Source organism: Stegodyphus dumicola, chromosome 3, assembly GCF_044657685.1.
Source record: "Stegodyphus dumicola isolate Sdum_Otavi_A_Nest chromosome 3, ASM4465768v1".
In the NCBI taxonomy this organism is placed as follows: Eukaryota; Metazoa; Arthropoda; class Arachnida; order Araneae; family Eresidae; genus Stegodyphus; species Stegodyphus dumicola.
This window is the reverse complement of record NC_140770.1, coordinates 23,633,944-23,654,967: the sequence shown is the minus strand read 5'-3', so window position 1 is coordinate 23,654,967 and position 21,024 is coordinate 23,633,944. Positions and strand designations below refer to the sequence as shown.

The following is a 21,024-nucleotide window of genomic DNA, read 5'->3' as shown; positions in this document are numbered from 1 at the left end:
TTAAACGTGGGACTGAAGATTTGACGCTTGAACCTATAAACAAACGTAGAGGGGGTTGCTTGGTGTAAGGGATTTAAAGATGCGCGAGAAGATGCGACACCAGAACCTACAAACAAACATACAGAGTGGTTGCTTTGAATAAGAGATTTAAAGATGGCCCAGAAGTGACGCTTGAACCTACAAACAAATATACAGAATGGCTGCTTTGTATAAGAGATTTAAAGACTGTCCAGAAGATGCGACGCCTGAACCTACAAATAAATATACAAAGTGGGTGCTTGGTATAAGAGATTTAAGGGACGGTGGACTTTAAAAATTAGTTTTTTAAGTTTTTGTGTTTTCAACAAGAAATTTTATATATATACGTATTATAACATCAGTTTATAAAATATATGTTCAAAATTTTAACTTATTTTAAATTAAAAATTTTTAAAACAAATAATTAAAGATTTAAAATGCTCCTTGCGCACTAATTTTCAATATTTTTTCCTAATTTTTCCTTTTAGTTAGTTATAAAGACTTGGCAAACGTTTTTGTGTATCCGTTATTGAATATGATGGATCAGAAATTTTTAAAAAGGATTTTTGTGAACTTAAACCCAGTTTTCGAAAAAATATCACCTTTTGTTAAACATTATCACAAGTTTAAACTTCTTAATAACCTCATATCCAAAAATGCATACACAGATCTGTCGTAACATAAAACAAGATAGGTTTCTTCCAAATATAATTCATTTTAAACTAAAAATGAGATGCATGGAGCATTTTCAAGACATAGGAACTGCGAAAAATTTTGTTTTGAGAAAACACAGTTTAAAGTTTTTCTTCAAATTTACCTTCAATACATGCAGCAAATTAACTTTATGTAGACACTAGATAACATTTTCGTATCATTTAACTATTTTTAATCTCATATTAATATGAGAAAAATAAACATATCGCAAATTGGTGCGTGATTCGAGGTTAGAGGTTAAAACAATTTATGCATTATATCCAATGAAACTTTTAAAATTCACTCGCATGATATGTTTTACCTTCATTTGTTACATTTACATTATCTTTTAATAATTTACAATATTTTTTACTATTTCTGGTTTTATCAAGCAGGTAAACGTCTCTTTTTGCTTTGGTTCAAGCGATGTTGATCACGCTTTTTTGGAACGAGTAGGGAAAATGAGATTGGTTCCTCTTGTTCTAGGCGTATAGTATTCACATAACAAAAGTTAATTTCATTAATAATTGTCAATACTTAACATTTATAGCCTTTTTTTAGAAATAAGCACTTTTTTGGGGGAAATATATAAATTATTACATCAGTAAATAACTGTTGAAATATGCTTTTTTACATTTTTCTCCAAAATTTAGAGGCAAAGTTTACGTTTTTTGCACATCTTAAGTGCTTGTAACTTCTTTAAAAATTAGAATATTTGAACTCGGTTTTTTGCATACGATGTAGTTACCTATATGGAATATTATGAGAGTAAGAAATAAACAGATTCAATATTATGGTGGATTTTTAGCTATTTTAAAGTCCACCGCGCCCTTAAAGACTGGCCAGAGGATGTGACGCTTGAACCTACAAACAAATATACAGAATGGCTGCTTGGTATAAGAGATTTAAAGACTGTCCAGAAAATGCGACGCTTGAACCTACAAACAAACATACATAAAGTTTGCTTGTTATAAGATATTTAAAGATGTGCTACAAGATCTGACGCTTGAACCTACAAACAAACATACATAAAGTTTGCTTGTTATAAGAGATTTAAAGATGGACTACAAGATGTGACGCTTGAACCTATAAATGGACATGCAGATTGGTTTCATGGTATAAGAGATTTAAAGATGGGCCAGAAGATGTGAAGCTTGAACCCAGAAACAAACATACAGAATGTTTGCTTGGTATAAGAGATTTAAAGATGGGCTACAAGATGTGACGCTTGAACCTATAAATGGACATGCAGATTGGTTTCATGATATAAGAAATTTAAAGATGGGCCAGAAGATGTGAAGCTTGAACCCAGAAACAAACATACAGAATGTTTGCTTGGTATAAGAGATTTAAAGATAGGCTGCAAGATGTGACGCTTGAACCTATAAATGGACATGCAGATTGGTTTCATGGTATAAGAGATTTAAAGATGGGCCAGAAGATGTGAAGCTTGAACCCAGAAACAAACATACAGAATGTTTGCTTGGTATAAGAGATTTAAAGATGGGCTACAAGATGTGACGCTTGAACCTATAAATGGACATGCAGATTGCTTTCATGGTACAAGAGATTTAAAGATGGGCCAGAAAATGTGAATCTTGAACGCAGAAACAAACATACAGAATGTTTGCTTGGTATAAGAGATTTAAAGATGTGCTACAAGATGTGACGCTTGAACCTATAAATGGACATGAAGATTGGTTTCATGGTATAAGAGATTTAAAGATGGGCCAGAAGATGTGAAGCTTGAACCCAGAAACAAACATACAGAATGTTTGCTTGGTATAAGAGATTTAAAGATGGGCTACAAGATGTGACGCTTGAACCTACAAACAAACATACAGACTGGTTGCTTGGTATAAGAGATTCAAATATAGGGCAGAATATGTGACGTCCTAACATAGAAACAAAAGGTGTATGCTTAATATGAGAAATTTAAAGATGGGCCAGAAGGTATGACGTCCGAACCCAGAAACGAGCAATCAGAGCGATTTAAAAGTGGGAGAGAAGACATGTCACGTGGATTAAGAATAAAGAACAAAAGAATAGCAATGGCAGGCATGAATTTTGGCAAAATACGAAATGCACCATGATGAAAAGTTATTGAAACTGAGATTTAAGATAAAAAAGTGGATATCAATCGATAGAAATTTCTGCTGATTTTAAGTGAAAAACTGAGTATGAAAAAGATTTCTCGGAATTTTGCATTATACACACGCACACATTCACAGTGTAACGCGACCTTTTTGGAACACTTTCTGGCAAAAAGGGTGATTATTCAATGAGACCATGTTGTCTCGTAGTCCTCTGAGATTCAGGTTGTTTGCAAAATTAAAAGCTATGATGAAAAGATCAAGTTTTCCGTTGTAACTAATATCCAATCTAATGTGTGATAAGTGCTAAACATTACTTTCGAAAATGAGTACCAGATCTACTTCCATAAACGGGAATATTATCTAAATTAATAGTGTTAATTTTATATTAATATCGGAGCAAGATACGAGACAATTCTCACCGGAATTTGAATTCTGGGCCTTTCGATTGGCTACAAGTACAGGTAGAAGTGGGTGGGACTTCTTCAATTAAAGGGCGAACTGGCAGGAGAACCACTTGACAGATAACGGCAATGACGAATTATTGTCATAGTTCAATTTGGTTCCACCATCACTTGCACAGTCTATGTTTGTTTTTTTGGGGGGGAACAAGAAACATGAAACATCAACAATGGAATTGATAGAATTCGAACTCTGAGCCTTTTGATACCAGACGAACGTACTTCCAGTAGTTACACAAGCGGTTAAGAAAGAGAACATTTCTTATCAGAAACCCCTATACCGACAATGTTAAATTGGCCATTTTCGATGTACCTTTTCTCAAATTCTGCTGTAGATACAAGCTTGAAATTTTTCCTGTAATTAAAGTATACCTGTCTGATTATACTGAAATGAGCTTTTGAAACATTTTGAATTTTAGAGTAAATTACAGAATATTTTGTTCGGCATAGTAAAATTTAGCACTCTTCTCACACACACAAAAAAAATTTATTACAAAACGCTCATTTCAGTAAATATTAGGGAACCTAATAAATAAGCCATAAAAAGTTTAGATACCTGTGAGCAGTAGTTCCTGAGAAAAGGTACATCGAGTATAAAAAAATCACGTTTGGAGAAAAACGCGTTTTTATATAAAAATCCTCATTGACAAAGCAGTAGATGACAAATTAAAACTAGATTTTTTTACAGTTCTAATTTTCATAGGGATTAAAGAATGGTATTTTTAGAATGATAAAAGTGTAGAGAATTTGAAAATGCAAAAATCCGAAATCACGATTTTTTGAAGATTTTGGGGTTCCAACACCCCTTATGGGTGTATAAATAGAAGGAAAGTACTTTGAAGAAGACACTATCTATCAGCATATGTTATAAATGTTTATTACTTAAAAGCGTATTTATTTAAGGAATCAAACTATTGCACTTTTTATGGATGATATTCAAGCCGATGTTTTTATATGAAAATACAATGAATCATCGGCTTAAATTATCAGTGTATATACGATTTGAATAATTGCTTAAATGAGAGCAGAAAAATTGTTTTCACTTACACGGTATCATTTTCTTATAACTGTTTTTCAGTTCATTAGCTTCCTTCATTGCATGTCTCGTGCTGTGATTTTCACCTTTCGTAGCAATCTGAAAGGATAAAAAATACAACCATAAATATATTAGTTTTAAGACTGTTGTAGAAAATTTTATGGACTTAGATGTGTATTGCATGCTTAAAACAACTACAGGTACACTTGCTTTCATCTTATAGGAAGAGGAAAATATTTTGCAGAATGCCTATAGAAGATCTTATATGGCCTTCATTGTATATGTTTACGTAGTGTAAGAGCAAGACAATTTCATACAAAGTGCCCAGAAAAGTCCTCATAAGTCTTTCATTTCATAAGCTTACGTTGCGTAGGCAAAAAATAATTTCATACAGAATGCCCTTGAAAGTTATTTATGGCTTCCATTAGTTTACGTAGTGTAGGAAAAAGATAATTTCAGAATGCGTATGAAAGTCCTTACATGGATAAGTTTGCGTAGTGAAGGAAAAAGATAAATTCATACAGAGTGCACTTAAAAGTCCATTTTATAAGTTTACAAAGTGTAGGAAAAAGACAATTTCAGACTGTGCATAAAAGTCTTTATACGGATACGTTTACGTAATGTAGGAACAAGATAATTTCATGCAGAGTCCCCTTAAAAATCCTTTTATGGTTTTCATAAGTTTACATAGTGTAGGAGAAGGGTAATTTCAGAATGCGTATGAAAGTCCTTACATGGATAAGTTTGCGTAGTGAAGGAACAAGATAAATTCATACTGAGTGCCCTTAAAAGTCAATTTTATAAGTTTACAAAGTGTAGGAAAAAGATAATTTCAGACTGTGCATATAAAAGTCTTTATACGGATACGTTTACGTAATGTAGGAACAAGATAATTTCATGCAGAGTCCCCTTAAAATTCCTTTTATGGTTTTCATAAGTTTACATAGTGTAGGAGAAGGGTAATTTCAGAATTGCGCATAAAAATCCTAATATGGACAATCCTAATATGGATAATATGGCGAAGAGAAGGTGTAAGGATCTTAAGTTTTACTAACGTTTATTTTATTTTAAATCTTTATTATCGCTTCTTATTTTCTACTTCCGGCCAGAATTAAAAGCTTTAACTTATTTATGCAAATTTGTCTTGCGAACGCCAAGTACTTAAGTTGTGGCTTTTTGCCAAGCAAGAGGAAGAGGAAGGAGTTAGTAGAAGCAGGCCGCTGGCCTTAGCAGTTTTACTCGGTTGCTGGTTGCCTTCCAGGCCAGAGGTTTAATCCTCTTGATAATTTTAAACGTATCGTAGTATTAACAGTTCTCTGTACTACATACGGCCTTTCTGTTAATATACGGCCAATCTTCAAGTAGACCCTTGTTTATTAATCCAAAGTTAGTTTAGTTAGAATTTAGTTAATATTTTTATATTCTTACGTTCAGATCACAAGTGGTTGGTCTCTGTATTCCGAAGTCCGGAAATCATTGTAAAGAGAGAAAAATAAAGGGTTTCGTATACCCATCCTGTGTATCTTGTCTACTTCCCACATTTATTGAACATAGCTTTAGTAAGCTCCCTGTTCCGAGTCAGGTCATTGAATGTTCCCCAAGCAAGTAAGGAGGAACACTGAACCTGATAAAGGAACAAAATAATTTCATACAGACTGCCCTTAAAAGTCTTTTTATATCCTTCGTTTTATTAGTTTATATAGTAAGAGAAAAATATAATTTCAGAGTGTGCATAAAATTCTTTATACGGATAAGTTTAAGAAATATAGGAACAAGATAATTTCATACAAAAAGCACTTTAGTTTTATGGGATTTACTTTATAAGTTTACTTAGTGTTGGAGTAGTAAAACAATAGTAGTAGTAAAACAATAGTAGGAGGAAAACAATTTCAGAGTGCGCATAAAGTCCTTATACGAATAAGGTTGCGTAGTGTAGAAACAAGATAATTTCATACGGAGTGCTCATAAAAGTCCTTAAATGGCCTTCATTTTATAAGTAGCCTAAGAACAAGATCATTTTACACAGATTGCGTATAAAAGTCTTTATATGACGTTTAGCTTTACAACTATTGGTCGCATACATGCACGTCCAGTCGCAAAAATACACTCATGTCCATAAATTAAGGATAATTCGGAGTCACGCGGAAATCGAACTCTAAAATAAATATATCACCTGTAAAATCACTACACCCATCTTCAAGAATCATATGCAAATTTCAGGAAGTAACCAGATGACACCGATGGTACGTCACAATGACGAGAGTGTAAGAGAGTGTATATAAAGAATACAGGCAAAGAAGTAAAATTGTTCGCAGGCGCTTTATAAGCATCTTAGTGCAATAACCGAATAGTTATGACACAAAGGACGCATTTGGATGATTTTTTACGTGGTAGAATTATCGGCCGTCTGGAATGTGGGCGTACCCAATTGTGGAAGTATCAGACGAACTTGGAATTGCCCAGAGTGTCATCTCCAGGCATTGGAAACGATTTCAAGATGATAGTAATGTGAGTAGACGTTACAGCGCACTTCGCCCCAGAGTTACAACGCCGAATGAGGACCGGTATATGGCAGTTACTGTCAAAAGAAACAGGCGAAGCACAGCCTCAGACCTGTCTCGTCAGCTCTCTTCAGCCACTGGTACGACAATTTCAAGGCAGACCGTGTACAGACGCTTAGGGCAGATTGGTCTATATACTCGTAGACCTTTCAGATGCGTTCCACTTACTGCCTGCAACTCACTGTCGCCTGCGGTTAGCCTGGAGAGCATGCATTGTGGACACCGCAACAGTGAGCTTGTGGGATCTTTTCCGACGAGTTCAGGTTCAGCTTGCAGTCTGATTCTCGCCGGACTTTCATATGGAATGCTCCAGGTACCCATTACCACCAAGAAAACATCATTGAACGACACCGTTACGGTGGTGCAGGAGTCCTCGTTTTGGGGTGGAATTATTCTGGGTTTTAGAACTGACCTGCATGTTCAAATTGGAACCATGACAAGCCAAATCTATCGGGACGTCATTCTGGAACAACATGTACGTTTGTTTCGGGGCGCCATGGGCGCACAATTCGTGTTTATGGATGAGAACGCCCGTCCTCACCGTGCAAACATCGTAAGCGAATGCCTTCAATCGGAGGATATCACCCGTATGGACTGGCTAACATTCTCACCGGACTTGAATCCAGTAGAGCACGTGTAGGACATGCTTGGCCGACGAGTTGCAGCCCGTCAACCTCCTCCTACATGTCTACCGGAACTTCGGAGAGCATTGTTTTTTGAGTGGTGTAATATCCCCCAAGATCAGATCGATAATTTGATACTCAGCATGCCTAGGCGTTGTACGGACTGTGTTGCATCGTCTGGGAGACATACAATGTATTAACACTCATACCAACAGTGTAATATTGGTTTTTTGTAAATAGGTTTTTTTTTTTGTAATTTGCTCCAGGGAGAAAAAATCGCTATTTTTTTTAATAATATAAAACATATAGCATCTTTTTTTGATCTTTACCGTTTGTTTAATAAATAAGCTTTAGAAATAAGTCAAATTTGTTTTGCTTCTAACTCTTCCTTTGCCTGATTTTGCATTATCCTTAATTTATGGACATGAGTGTATTTTAAGTCAGTGGTCTCAAACTCAAGTGCATGTGGCTGAAATGTACGATCTGAAATTAGTTTTTTTTTTTTTTTTTTTTTTTTTTTTTTAACAAAATAAAACCTGTTAACTAAATTTTAAAATTTTTATACTAGTCTTTTGTCAAAACATATAAAAAACGCAAAGAAAAACATTAAATTTATACTTATTTTCTTTTGAAATATAAAAATTGGTATCTGCAAGAAAGTTTTGTTGGTCACAGTTTGTGATTCAAATGGATTGAAAGCTAAATATTAGACTTTTAATACTAATAGATATTTAAATTATTGTAATATATTATATATTGTAATATACTATATATTGTAATATGCGATATATAGTATATTAGAGTATATTACAATAATACTATATATTACAATATATAGTATTTTTGTAATATACTCTAATATACTAATTGTTTAAATTATTGTAATATTCTTTAGTTTAAGTTAGCTACCACTAAGTAACTAACTTAAACTAAAAGAAATACCGAAAACATTCCAAGAGGATAAAAAAATACTTGAGAGTAAATAATGAAATTTTTTCTGTTTCTTTTAATTTACTAGATTTTTCCACGACGCATGCAAAAAAAAAATAATAGTTGTATGCACATAATTATAAACTTCTTTGTTTCTTACTATGCAACCCCTCATAGCGTTTCGATTTTCATAGAGTTTGTTGTTTCGGAGGAAGATTACTAAATTTATTTAATTCTTTGCTAAATTTACTATACTAAATTTTCGTTTTAAAATTACTAAAAATAATTTTTTTTCTCGATGTATTGATTTTCAGCTACGGGAAAAAAACTTTTCAAATGTGTAAATGTACTACCAAACAAAATGGTTATTTTTATTGCAAACATTCGTAACGGAAAATATTTATCTTCTGACAAGTACTAATACATTTAACCAAATTTGTATCTTAAATCTTTGTATAAGATTAACATCACAGTGCAAATTAATTGCATTAATTTCCAGGTATTCCGGAGATCTACTCATGTTCGTTTATGGTAAAGAAAATAAACTAATATTGGACTCTAAATCATTAAAATCTTGAACGTTTTCTAATGCTAATTAATTTACGGGAAATGTATTAGCGGGCCGAATAACATTACTTCGGTTGCCATCAGTTTGAGAGCACTGATCCAAATATTTATGTTAGGATAGTTTTAAATTTTAAATTTTGATTTTTGTGAAAATTAAGATATATAACTTTATATACGTTACATCTTTTAAGTTATATCTTTTAAGAAATGTAACTATTTTGTTCATTTTTATTTCATACAAATCACTGTTTATGGCATTTTCTTAAATTGAAGTCTTCCATGAGCACATGAAATTTGTACTATTGTAACTGATACCCAACAGAACAGGCGACAAGCACTCAGTAGAGCTTTATAGTTGTGTTCTTGTTGCTGTAAGCTTTGTGCACCATATGATGACAGTACGACTATGATCAGTTCCGCCCCCCTCATTTTGATGAAGATCACTCCGGGGAGATCATAGTTGTGTAAATTGTTTATTTTCATTCTAAAAAAAAGGCGACAATTTGACTCCACATTTAAGACCGAAATTTGCCAAGTTTTTTCTTTAATTTTATAATTTGAGGTTTTTTACTTCCTTGTACGAAGTAAAAAGGAAGTATTGTAATCGCGAAAAGTTTCAGGCAGCATATTTCAACTAAAATATCCATTTTGACCGCAATCGAATGCAATTTAGCGATGGTTTTGTGTGATATCTGTATGTAAGGACAGAATAAAAGACTCTTTTCCTCCAAAAAAATCATAAAACTGCTTTAAAATAAATTCTGAGGAGAATTTTTCGTGGCGTCTGTACGAACGTATGTACGTACGTGTTTAAGATTTACTTCGTAATTTTTAATACAGATATTTTGAGTTTTTATGTATTTTTGCCTTGTCGCGAAGTGAGAACTGAATTAATTGAATGAGAAATACTAAATCGTCTGTGGAAAACTGTTTCTTTTCTGTTTTGTTTTTTTTTCATTTCTTTCATACATCGTTCTAGCTTTATTATAGTATTTGAATAGAACATGTGGCAACGATAAGATAATTCTTCAGATGATATAAATTTTGTGCATTCAGAGTGTCGTTATAGTAAACAAATATAGTGAATTTTAAAGAGTTCATTTATTCTATTGTGGTTTATGCGCTGTCGACGAAGTAGATTTAATTCAATCCAATCAATTTAAATGAAATTCAAGAAAAAAATGCGTATAATTTAATATTCCGTACAAGGAAGTCATGTGGTGTACACATCAGATTTTTTTTTTCAGAATTCGGGGGTTGTACTCATATTGAAATAAAAAAATATCTGAATTTGTATGTAACTATGAACGAAACAACAGTTCAGAAATAAAGATTCTGATTGCATCATTCAAAACAATTTTGTAAGGGGAAGTAAATGTCAAAGATTAATGGTTGTGGATGCATAAGAACTTCTATGGACATGACATATAATTTCAATAAGTAATAATTTATAATAATAAATTTAATTATAAACGAAACAACAGTTCAGAAATAAAGATTCTGATTGCATCATTCAAAACAATTTTGTAACGGGAAGTAAATGCTAAAGATCAATGGTTGCGGATGCATAGGAACTTCTATGGACATGACATATAATTTCAATAAGTAATAATTTATAATAACAAATTTAATTATAAACGAAACATCAGTTCAGAAATAAAGATTCTGATTGCATCATTCAAAACAATTTTGTAACGGGAAGTAAATGCTAAAGATCAATGGTTGTGAACGCATAGGAACTTCTATGGACATGACATATAATTTCAATAAGTAATAATTTATAATAAGAAATTTAATTATAAACGAAACAACAGTTCAGAAATAAAGATTCTGATTGCATCATTCAAAAGAATTTTGTAACGGGAAGTAAATGCTAAAGATCAATGGTTGTGGATGCATAAGAACTTCTACGGACGTGGCATATAATTTTCATAAGTGATAATTTATGATAATAATAGTAATAAACAGCAGAAAGCTTTCAGATTTTATATTATGCTTAAAGGGGTGTTTTTCTCACTTAGACAAGCATACACGTTTCGAGAGTATAATAATAATACAAATAATAATAACAACAATAATAATACTACAAATAATAATAATAACAACAATAATAATACTATAAAAATAATAAAAAAATCTGAAGGGTTTCGGATTTTATATTAACCCCCAAATAGGCGCTTGTTTCATTTACAGTCACATACATGTATCAAGAGCATTTCGGCTGACGCCCCTTTGGGCTAAAAATTTTTAAAACCAGCATATCTTTAGAATTTCCGATAGACAGTCTCGCGCGCTGGAGATAAAAATGTTTCATTCCGTACACTGTTGTCTCAGCTCAGGTTCAAATCGTTGATTTTGTTAATAGATATTTCTCAAAGTTTTCCAACATATGCAGTATAAAATTTGAAATTCAAAATTCGGGCTTCCACGTGCCAATATTCAGGGGGAGAACTACATTATTAGAAATTTGATGGCTCTGGATACTGTTGATTTTTCACAATACAAGAAACGTGCATACATTCATGCATATTCCTCATTATTTAATTTCTTAATAAAAATTCGTCAAGTTCATAAAACATGAAAGAGATAATAAAACAAACTCGAAATTCAATATTCGTGTTTTCAGGTGCCCATATTTGAATGGAGAGGTACACGTTATTCAAAATTGGACGGCTCTAGGTACCGTCGTTTATTCACAATGTGAGAAAAATGCATATATTTAAGCAGATTCTTCTTTATTTAATTTCTTTAAATATAAAACAGGGCGATAATATTTGGTGATAACAATCTGAAAAGTGAAACGGACATTTATAATGAACTGACGCAAAATGCCGTTTCGAGACTAATAGACCTTCTAAGCGAACGCCCCCTTTGGGTTAATAATTATATTTTAATTAATAATGGAATTTTAAATAAGGAATAAATAGGATATATAAATCAACGAGGGAAATGATTCACATTATCAGAATTTTAAGTATCATTAATTGAAATATTTATTCATTTAATGTCTCAAAATGCTTTTTTCTCCGTGTTATCTACTATGGAAATTCGCAACATTTGTTTCTTTCGATACAGCGGTTAACAAAAATTTAATAAGTAAGGAATAAAATTCCAGCACCAATGCTCTTCTTTAAAAGAGTATGATGCTGCCACCGCATTATAGCAAATGCTAGAATTTTCACAAAGTAATGGTCGCGTTTGTATAAATGAAACCAACTCTCAATTAAAACGCTGTATAAAAGAAGGTTTCAAATTTTCAAACTGTCAGTGGAGCGTATTTCTGCATAGCTGGTAGAAATGACTGCAGAATAAAGATCAAAAACCATGTATAACACGTTTGAGATGCTAGTTATGAAGGTTGACAGAACATTCCGCTGATATTACTTCAGGCTACAGAATTTTAACTATTAATGATGAACTGGAAAAATCTTCATTAAGATTCTGTAGGTAAGAAAAGCTAAATGTTCAATAACTTAATAATAGCAGCAACAATTGGAATAATCTAAGGAATTTTTCAGGGCGTAGTTTCGGAGGTTAAATAGAACATTCTTCTTTACATGCGAGAGGGAAAATGACAACAAAGGAGTATATGCCTAGGCGAAACCACAGAGCTGGGAAAATATATTGTGTATGTTATAGCTTATACAAAGAACATACTGCATAGATAACAGTTAGAGTTCTTATCTGATTCATTTTTGCTTAGAATAATACAGTGATAGATCCCCAAGGTAGGAAGGAAAACGCATTAAGGTTCCCGTAATGAGATATATTCTGTGAGAATTGGTTTATTCGATTGTTGGCATCTAGCAATATTGTTATATGTATTACAATCTTCAAGACCAAAATGTAGCTTCAAATTGCAAGATCAACTATAGTACTTAGCAACGGTATTTTCAACTATGTGTAGTACTTTTGTTTCTTTAGGCGTTATTATGGTATATCTGCATCTATATATTTAAAACAAAGTTTTGGAGTAGTATTGTGGGATATTATGAGAATGCTTACGCTTTTATTATATATCCTCTTTTCTATTTTCTGTATAATTTGTTGAATAAAATACAGTAAAGTGATACATAAATCGAAAGCTGACTGTGTTCAGTGTTTCATAAATAAAACTTAACATGTTCATATAGTTGGCAGGGAAAAAAAAAGAAAGTTTTCAGATTTTATAAACGCCCAAAGGGCTTTTTTTTAACATTTTGTGTGTTGCCTTTGTTTGTTAAATATCATGTTCTTCGCACTTAAACCATAAAATTCAATTTAACAGCAATATCACAAAATAATTTAAAAAGACCACATCTTTAGAATTTTCAATACCCGCGCGATGGAGATCAAAGTGTTTTCATTTTCCGTACAGTGTTGCTATTGTTCGCTCTGAAATAGTTGAGTTTGTTAATGAAAAATTCGTTAATGTTTTACAAAATATGAAATAGATAATAAAACAAATTAAAAATTTGGGTTTCCAGATGCGATAATATTTGGTAGAAACGATCTGAAAAGTGATTCAACGCATTTAAGTTTTCAACGCAAAATGCCAAAACGAAATTAATAGCCCTATTGGGCTAACGCCATTTGGTCTATCATCAATAAATACTGTTAAGTGGGTACGGGTTATAATAGTGTGTGAATGAGAGAGCTGGCACAGTAACTTTTGGGGTAATATAATGACTGTGAAGTCCCCATAAAAATTGAACCCACTTTTAGAAATCAATGATATGAAAAATAGCCGTAATTTTCCCACCCCCTTTTAAAAATAATGGTGAATAAAAGCCCCATTAAGGGGACTCGTACACCTTAAACCCCTCATGATCTTTGAATATGTGACTGTTGCAAGAATTTGGATATTTTATTTATTTTAAAAGCAATTGTTTCCAACTTTTTACAGCTGACTACATAATATAGCTGCTTTGGAAACTAGTAACCAGAAAGTTTGTGTTGCCACAAATATTTTTGTAATTTAATCCTCTTTGTGACAAAATATTTCGCCATGTTTCCACCTTGCGCGCATGATATTTTAAAAATGGCTAATGAACTGGATACTTGAAATTGGATGGAATTCTTTATATGGGCACTACTTTCTAACTGAACCAACAATTTGATGAATATTTTAATATTGAAAAATTTTATGGACGAAAACGTTACAAATTTTGTTAATAAAATACATTTTACATACTCCACTCAAAATAAAATAAAAATTTAACATGAAATTTTTAGAATTTTAGGTTTACGGTAGTTTCCACATGTTATAAAAGCTATATATTAAATATGGAATTAAATTATGAAACAGAATGTTTTAAACTGTGTGCGCAAGTTGGAAACATGACGAAAAATGTTGTCACAAACGGATTAAATTATAAAAATATTTGTGGCAACACAAACTTTCTGATGACTATTTCAGAAAACAGCTATATTATGTAGTCAGCTGTAAAACGTTGATATTAATTGCTTTTAAAATAAATTAGTTATCGCAATTCTTGCACCAGTCACCTATTCGAACATCTTATGGGTTTTAAGGTGTATGAGCCCCCTTAAAAATCCAACCCACTTTCAGAAAGTGATGGCTCTATTTTTATCCATAATAATTTTCTGGAACGAACAAGCGAAAAGTCTCTGAGACCTTCGGCAAGCGCCCCCTTTTCCGAGACCACCCCCTTTTCGAAGGGGTGATGAAACCTAGTGAATATTAAATTCATTTAAAGAGATGATTTCTATATGTAAAGATGGAATTGTTACATGAATTAAGCACATTTAGTTCTCTCAGCGAGTCTCAAGAAAATTAGCGAACTAATATCAATGAAAAGTATCCGGTTACAGAAATTAGAGAAATAAACACAAAGTATTTACCATACTTTGTGTTTATTTCTCTAATTTCTGTAAAACATAATAGTCCATTTGCCTGAGTGTGTTGTATCTTTACCGAAGAGATGTGATAAAAAAGCATCAGATTACTTAAAGCTTAATGACACTAAACCTCTCTATTTTGTATATTTGGGAAGTAAAAAGGTTTGAAATGAGGGTTTGAAAGTCATTGTTTTATAAAAATTATATGGATAAAAATAGAGCCATCACTTTCTAAAAGTGGGTTGGATTTTTAATGGGGCTTTTATTCACCATTGTTTTTAAAAGGGGGTGGGAAAATTATGGCTATTTTTCATACCATTGATTTCTAAAAGTGGGTTCGATTTTTATGGGGACTTCACAGTCATTATATTACCCGAAAAGTCACTGCGCCACCTCTCTCATTCACACACTACTGGTTAGTAATGGACTGAACGCATACAGAACCGATGATAGTTTGATAAAGAATGTTCACGTGAAAAACTGTAAAGAACCGTAATAAAACAATTTACAGTTCTGGAATTTTTAGCAGAAGTACTCGTAGAGCTCTTCTCATTATCATAGAGCACAATCAGAAGTTTTACTTCAAATTACTAAGAAAGCTGAACACAGTGCAGTGCAAAGCTCATCTAAAGAGCGAAGCTCACACGGAGATCTCTTAATACTCAGAATTCTACTCTGACTAAAAACAATAAACTGAGAACTCATGCTCTTTACGAGCTTATACACTTTTCCCAGGCCGCTAAAAATCTCAAGTATCTTCCATTTTTCGAAATTACTGGAAGGCATACACAGTTACAGTTACAAATAACGGCCGTAAATTGGTACAGTTACATATAGGCATCATATGCAGCTATTAAATTATAGTATCAGTTACAATTGCATAAGAAGTGAACTCAAATGGTTGCCAAATTTGGCAATTTATCGCAGATTTGGCGACAATAATAAATCGCCAAAACAATCGCCAGCTTGGCGAAATCTCGCCAGTTTGACGAGATTGCCATTTACCTCACTTTCCCCTGTAATTTTATTTTTCCGGCAGAATATCGTCTCTTCAGACTTTCCATGTTACATTATACAAAAGATGCTATAATTTCGCATATAATTTCATTAAAATTATTTACATTCATACAAAATTCGGAACAAGGCGGTGAATGAATTTAAAACGAAAGAGTTCGATCGACAATCAGTTCAAATAAAGCAATAAGTTCTTACTTATGGATCTGATGAGCTTCAGGGAGAGTTATTGAACCCATTTAGGGAAACTCTTGAGGATACAGAACAGACCTTAGCTGCATTCTAATCGTTAACACAAATTTAAAACAAGTATGGTGCATCAACGCCATCTACCAGCTAGAGTTTGCAACAGAATCAATTGCTGCCGTGCAGGTGGAACTGGTATTACTACTTGAAAGTCCGGTCAATGAGGTCTATTAGTTATTGTTAGCGAAGCAATGGGGATGTCCAGACGTGCAGTTTATGCGTACGCATTGTTGAAATAAGATGTGGAGTAGCGACACTGTTATGGATGCAACAAAGCAATATATAAACCTAAAATTCTGTTTTAAACTTCACAAGACGCCAAGGGAATTTCCCCGCATTCTGCGCCAGGTATAAGACACTGAAGACATTCAACGCAACGTGAACACTGATCTCAACCACATGCCACAAATCTCTACAGGCCATAAGTGCACAGCCATCTCAACCGCATGCCACAAGCTGGCTTTTGTCCAAAGTATGCGAGATCTCTAAAGGCCATAAGTGCACAACCATCTCAACCGCATGCCACAAGCTGGCTTTTGTTCCAAAGTATGCGAGATCTCTACAGGCCATAAATGCACAGCCATCTCAACCGCATGCCACAAGCTGGCTTTTGTCCAAAGTATGCGAGATCTCTACAGGCCATAAGTGCACAGCCATCTCAACCGCATGCCACAAGCTGGCTTTTGTCCAAAGTATGCGAGATCTCTACAGGCCATAAGTGCACAGCCAAAAGAGGCGATTATTTTGAAAGACAATAAGCTGTATCTCTGCGTACATGTGTAAGAATTATTTATTATTTTAAACAAGCCAGTAATTATGATTTTGATCTGTATTTTAATTCCTCTCTTTCCTATTCCTTACCAGAGTACAATTGAGATAGCCAGTATTTAAACCGAGGGTTTTGAAGTTTAGGACAGAGTCTGTTTCTGGCTTTATGTGTACACTAATTGCTAGTTTCCTGCCAGTTGTGATAATTGTAATTATTCAGCTTTGCGTTATATCACTGCCAACACTTAGATTTTAGTTAATCTCTATAGTGCTGTTGTAACCCAGTAGACAATGGTTATAGTTCAGTAGTTGATATTGAGCAATAGTCATAGTTCAGTCACTATGCTACTCCAGCAACCAATGCGTACCACAATACCACAGTCAAGCAACATCATTATAATTGTAAATAATAATGTTTTGGCGTTCTAATAATTGTTTTTAGAATTTAAAACGGAGTCTGTTTCTGGCTTCGCGTGCAAGCTACGTGTTAGTTTCCTGCCAGCTCTGATAATTGTAATTATTCGGTTTTGCGTTATATCGCTGCCGATACTTAGATTTTGAAACGTCGGTAGAAATATTGATTCAGCTTCGAGTAGCATTTAAATTGTCTTTGACTACTGTTCCCCGTTTTGCCTGAATTTGACCGTTCTTTAAGTTGCATCAACGCCAGCTGCGAATGATTAGCACAAGAAAGTGTGTTTATGTCTTGAATTCTGTTTAAATAAGAAGATTATTTCAAAAACCTTCTCATGACTTTGGAGTTACTTCAGACATAACGATAATTTATTTTCCGTCTGTTGGGATTATTTAACTAGTTACCAATTCTAGGATCAAGTAAAACCCCATAACCCGGCCTTCCCTGTAACTAACTCATTAACTAAGTTCTAAACTCATTATTCATCGTATTTATTGATCACAGGGTGCATAATGCAAAGCATGATTTATGCGCTGTATTGCATTTTACGGTTAAATATTGTACTATAATATTTAAGTAACGTACTATGGCAGTGCATTGTACTATAAAACTATAGTTAAATAACCCCATCCACTGGATCTTTCAGGCTGATATACACCTTTCCAGTTGATGTATACATGTAAAAGTACTGATAAGGTAAAGGTCGTTTTTATTTATTGATTATAGTTTAATGAATGTTTGATTAATTATATTTCTTCATTCTACAGAAAACTAATAAAAATTAAATTCAATTTTTTTAGCCATCTCACACAAGTGTCAAACATATTTTCGTAAAGTTCTCAGTCTTATTTTCAGAAACTTTATAAATTAGAGTACTTACCTAATTTAAAGAAATATGAGAAAAAATATTTAAGGAAATAAAGCCTACAATTAATTTTTTTCCTAATACCTTGCATTGAATTCCTAATACCTTTCCTAATACCTTGCATTAAATTTTTACATTACATCTTAAAAAATGAAAAGCTGCTTCCTTATTTCAACTATTCCCGTTTTTCTTCAGGTCTTCCCTCGGTCTCTAATTTCTAATATTGTCTGCATTCGAAAGCTAAAATCTTACCACCACTAGATTCAGATTTAATTTTTAACACTACAAATGGCGTCAGGTTACGTTTTGAATGCAATTAATTTTCTAGACTGAAAAAAATACTAAAATATAGATGTTCTGACTACCTCTTCTGCAATTAATTTTCTAAGCTAGAAACTAGATGTTCTGAACTGAGTATTAAACACCAGAAGTGAATTTTGGGGAGATCCCCATGAGATTCTTCCAGGTAGAACACATTCTGATAGGGATTTTATTAATTCATAAGTAATAGTTTTATTCCATCATGGAATTCACTTGAACACATTCTTTAAATTAATCAGAATAATTAATGACTTATTAGATATTACCAATAATTGAAAGAGAAATGTGGCATTCTAAATTCATAGCTTAACATTTTCTTAGTTTCTTAGTTACATTTCTGTCTAAATTTTAGCTGTTGACTGCACGAGTGAAATTGATGAAACTCTCGCCACTTTGTTTTATGAAAGGAGATGTAAGATGTTATAGATTTTGTGTTAATAGATATACGATGTTATAGATGTTGTGTTAATAGATATAGGATGTTATAGATGTTGTGTTAATAGATATACGATGTTATAGATATTGTGTTAATAGATATACGATTTTATAGATTTTGTGTTAATAGATATACGATGTTATAGATATTGTGTTAATAGATATACGATATTATAGATGTTGTGTTAATAGATATACGATATTATAGATGTTGTGTTAATAGATATACGATCTTATAGATTTTGTGTTAATAGATATAGGATGTTATAGATGTTGTGTTAATAGATATACGATGTTATATATATTGTGTTAATAGATTTACGATGTTATAGATATTGTGTTAATAGATATACGATGTTATAGATTTTGTGTTAATAGATATACTATGTTATAGATTTTGTGTTTATAGGTATACTATGTTATAGATGTTGTGTTAATAGATATACGATGTTATAGATGTTGTGTTAATAGATATACGATGTCATAGATGTTGTGTTAATAGATATACGATGTTTCAGATGTTGTGTTAATAGATATACGATGTTATTACGATGTTATAGATGTTGTGTTAATAGATATACGATGTTATAGATATTGTGTTAATAGATATACGATATTATACATGTTGTGTTAATAGATATACGATTTTATAGATTTTGTGTTAATAGATATAGGATGTTATAGATGTTGTGTTAATAGATATACGATGTTATATATATTGTGTTAATAGATGTACGATGTTATAGATATTGTGTTAATAGATATACGATGTTATAGATGTTGTGTTAATAGATATACGATGTTATAGATGTTGTGTTAATAGATATACGATGTTATAGATATTGTGTTAATAGATATACGATATTATAGATGTTGTGTTAATAGATATACGATATTATAGATGTTGTGTTAATAGATATACGATGTTATAGATTTTGTGTTAATAAATATAGGATGTTATAGATGTTGTGTTAATAGATATACGATGTTATATATATTGTGTTAATAGATGTACGATGTTATAGATATTGTGTTATAGATTTTGTGTTAATAGATATACTATGTTATAGATTTTGTGTTTATAGGTATACTATGTTATAGATGTTGTGTTAATAGATATACGATGTCATAGATGTTGTGTTAATAGATATACGATGTTATAGATGTTGTGTTAATAGATATACGATGTTTCAGATGTTGTGTTAATATATATACGATGTTTCAGATGTTGTGTTAATAGATATACGATGTTATTACGATGTTATAGATGTTATGTTAATAAATATACGATGTTATAGATGTTGTGTTAATATATTTACGATGTTATAAATGTTGTATTAACAGATGAACTATATTATAGATATATTAATGTGTAGAGTAATTAGGTTAATTGGAAGCAGAAAATATGAAAAATAGCAAACGCCTTCGCCGGATTGTGATTGCCAAGTACAAGAACCCACAGAAATATCATAAAATTACATCTGTTTACTTTTATTCACAAATCATTCCCAGACGAAAAGCCATTTCGATGTTTTTGAGAAAGACTGATTGCTCCCAGCGTAGCTGTAACTGTATCCGAAATAAACATGAAGCTTCAAATTCATATAAACAGAATGATGTAAAATGTCACATATTGGAGACGACGGCTATCATGTGGAACATAATCCCGCCCGGCAACTCTAATATGCTCGGAAGAGAAGACAAGATTTTACACGAAAACATATCTCCCAAATTGTATCTGAAAGTTTTTCCTTCCGCTTCGGCGAACCATAATCGAATTTGTCAGCGAGTGCCTTTCAAAGAAACCTGCTCAAACTCAGACCCGCTCGAAAAAGAAAGGGGGGGGGGATACAGAAGTTGAGTCGGTCACTTCGAGGAAAGGAGAAGGTGAGAAGCGCTGTGGGATAGATAGCAGCAAAAAATTCCTTCAGGAGAAATGACATGCGTGATAGAATGGAAAGACGATGTGGTTGCAAAATGGCTATAATTTTTTGCTTAAACATTTAGGGCTAGAGTGCCCACTGTGGAGCATTTGCTTTAGATGGAACAATTCATGAATTAGTACGTAAGGGAATATGCTGCCTAAAAGTGATAAAAATTTGTGCACCACATAGTATTTGATTTTTTCCCCCCATTT

The 21,024-nt window shown here is 32.6% G+C and overlaps 1 protein-coding gene across 2 annotated transcripts in view; it reads right to left on the bottom strand.

Annotated features, from left to right (window-relative positions):
* The window catches only part of LOC118184887 (receptor-type tyrosine-protein phosphatase kappa-like), a 640,424-nt gene that overhangs the window by 204,238 nt on the left and 415,162 nt on the right, over positions 1-21,024 (bottom strand). For both annotated transcript variants that reach the window (XM_085812648.1, XM_085812647.1), the window contains exon 2: positions 4,313-4,400. In XM_085812648.1, coding sequence (XP_085668774.1) covers positions 4,313-4,400 — 88 coding nt within the window. The remainder of the gene's footprint in view (positions 1-4,312; positions 4,401-21,024) is intronic.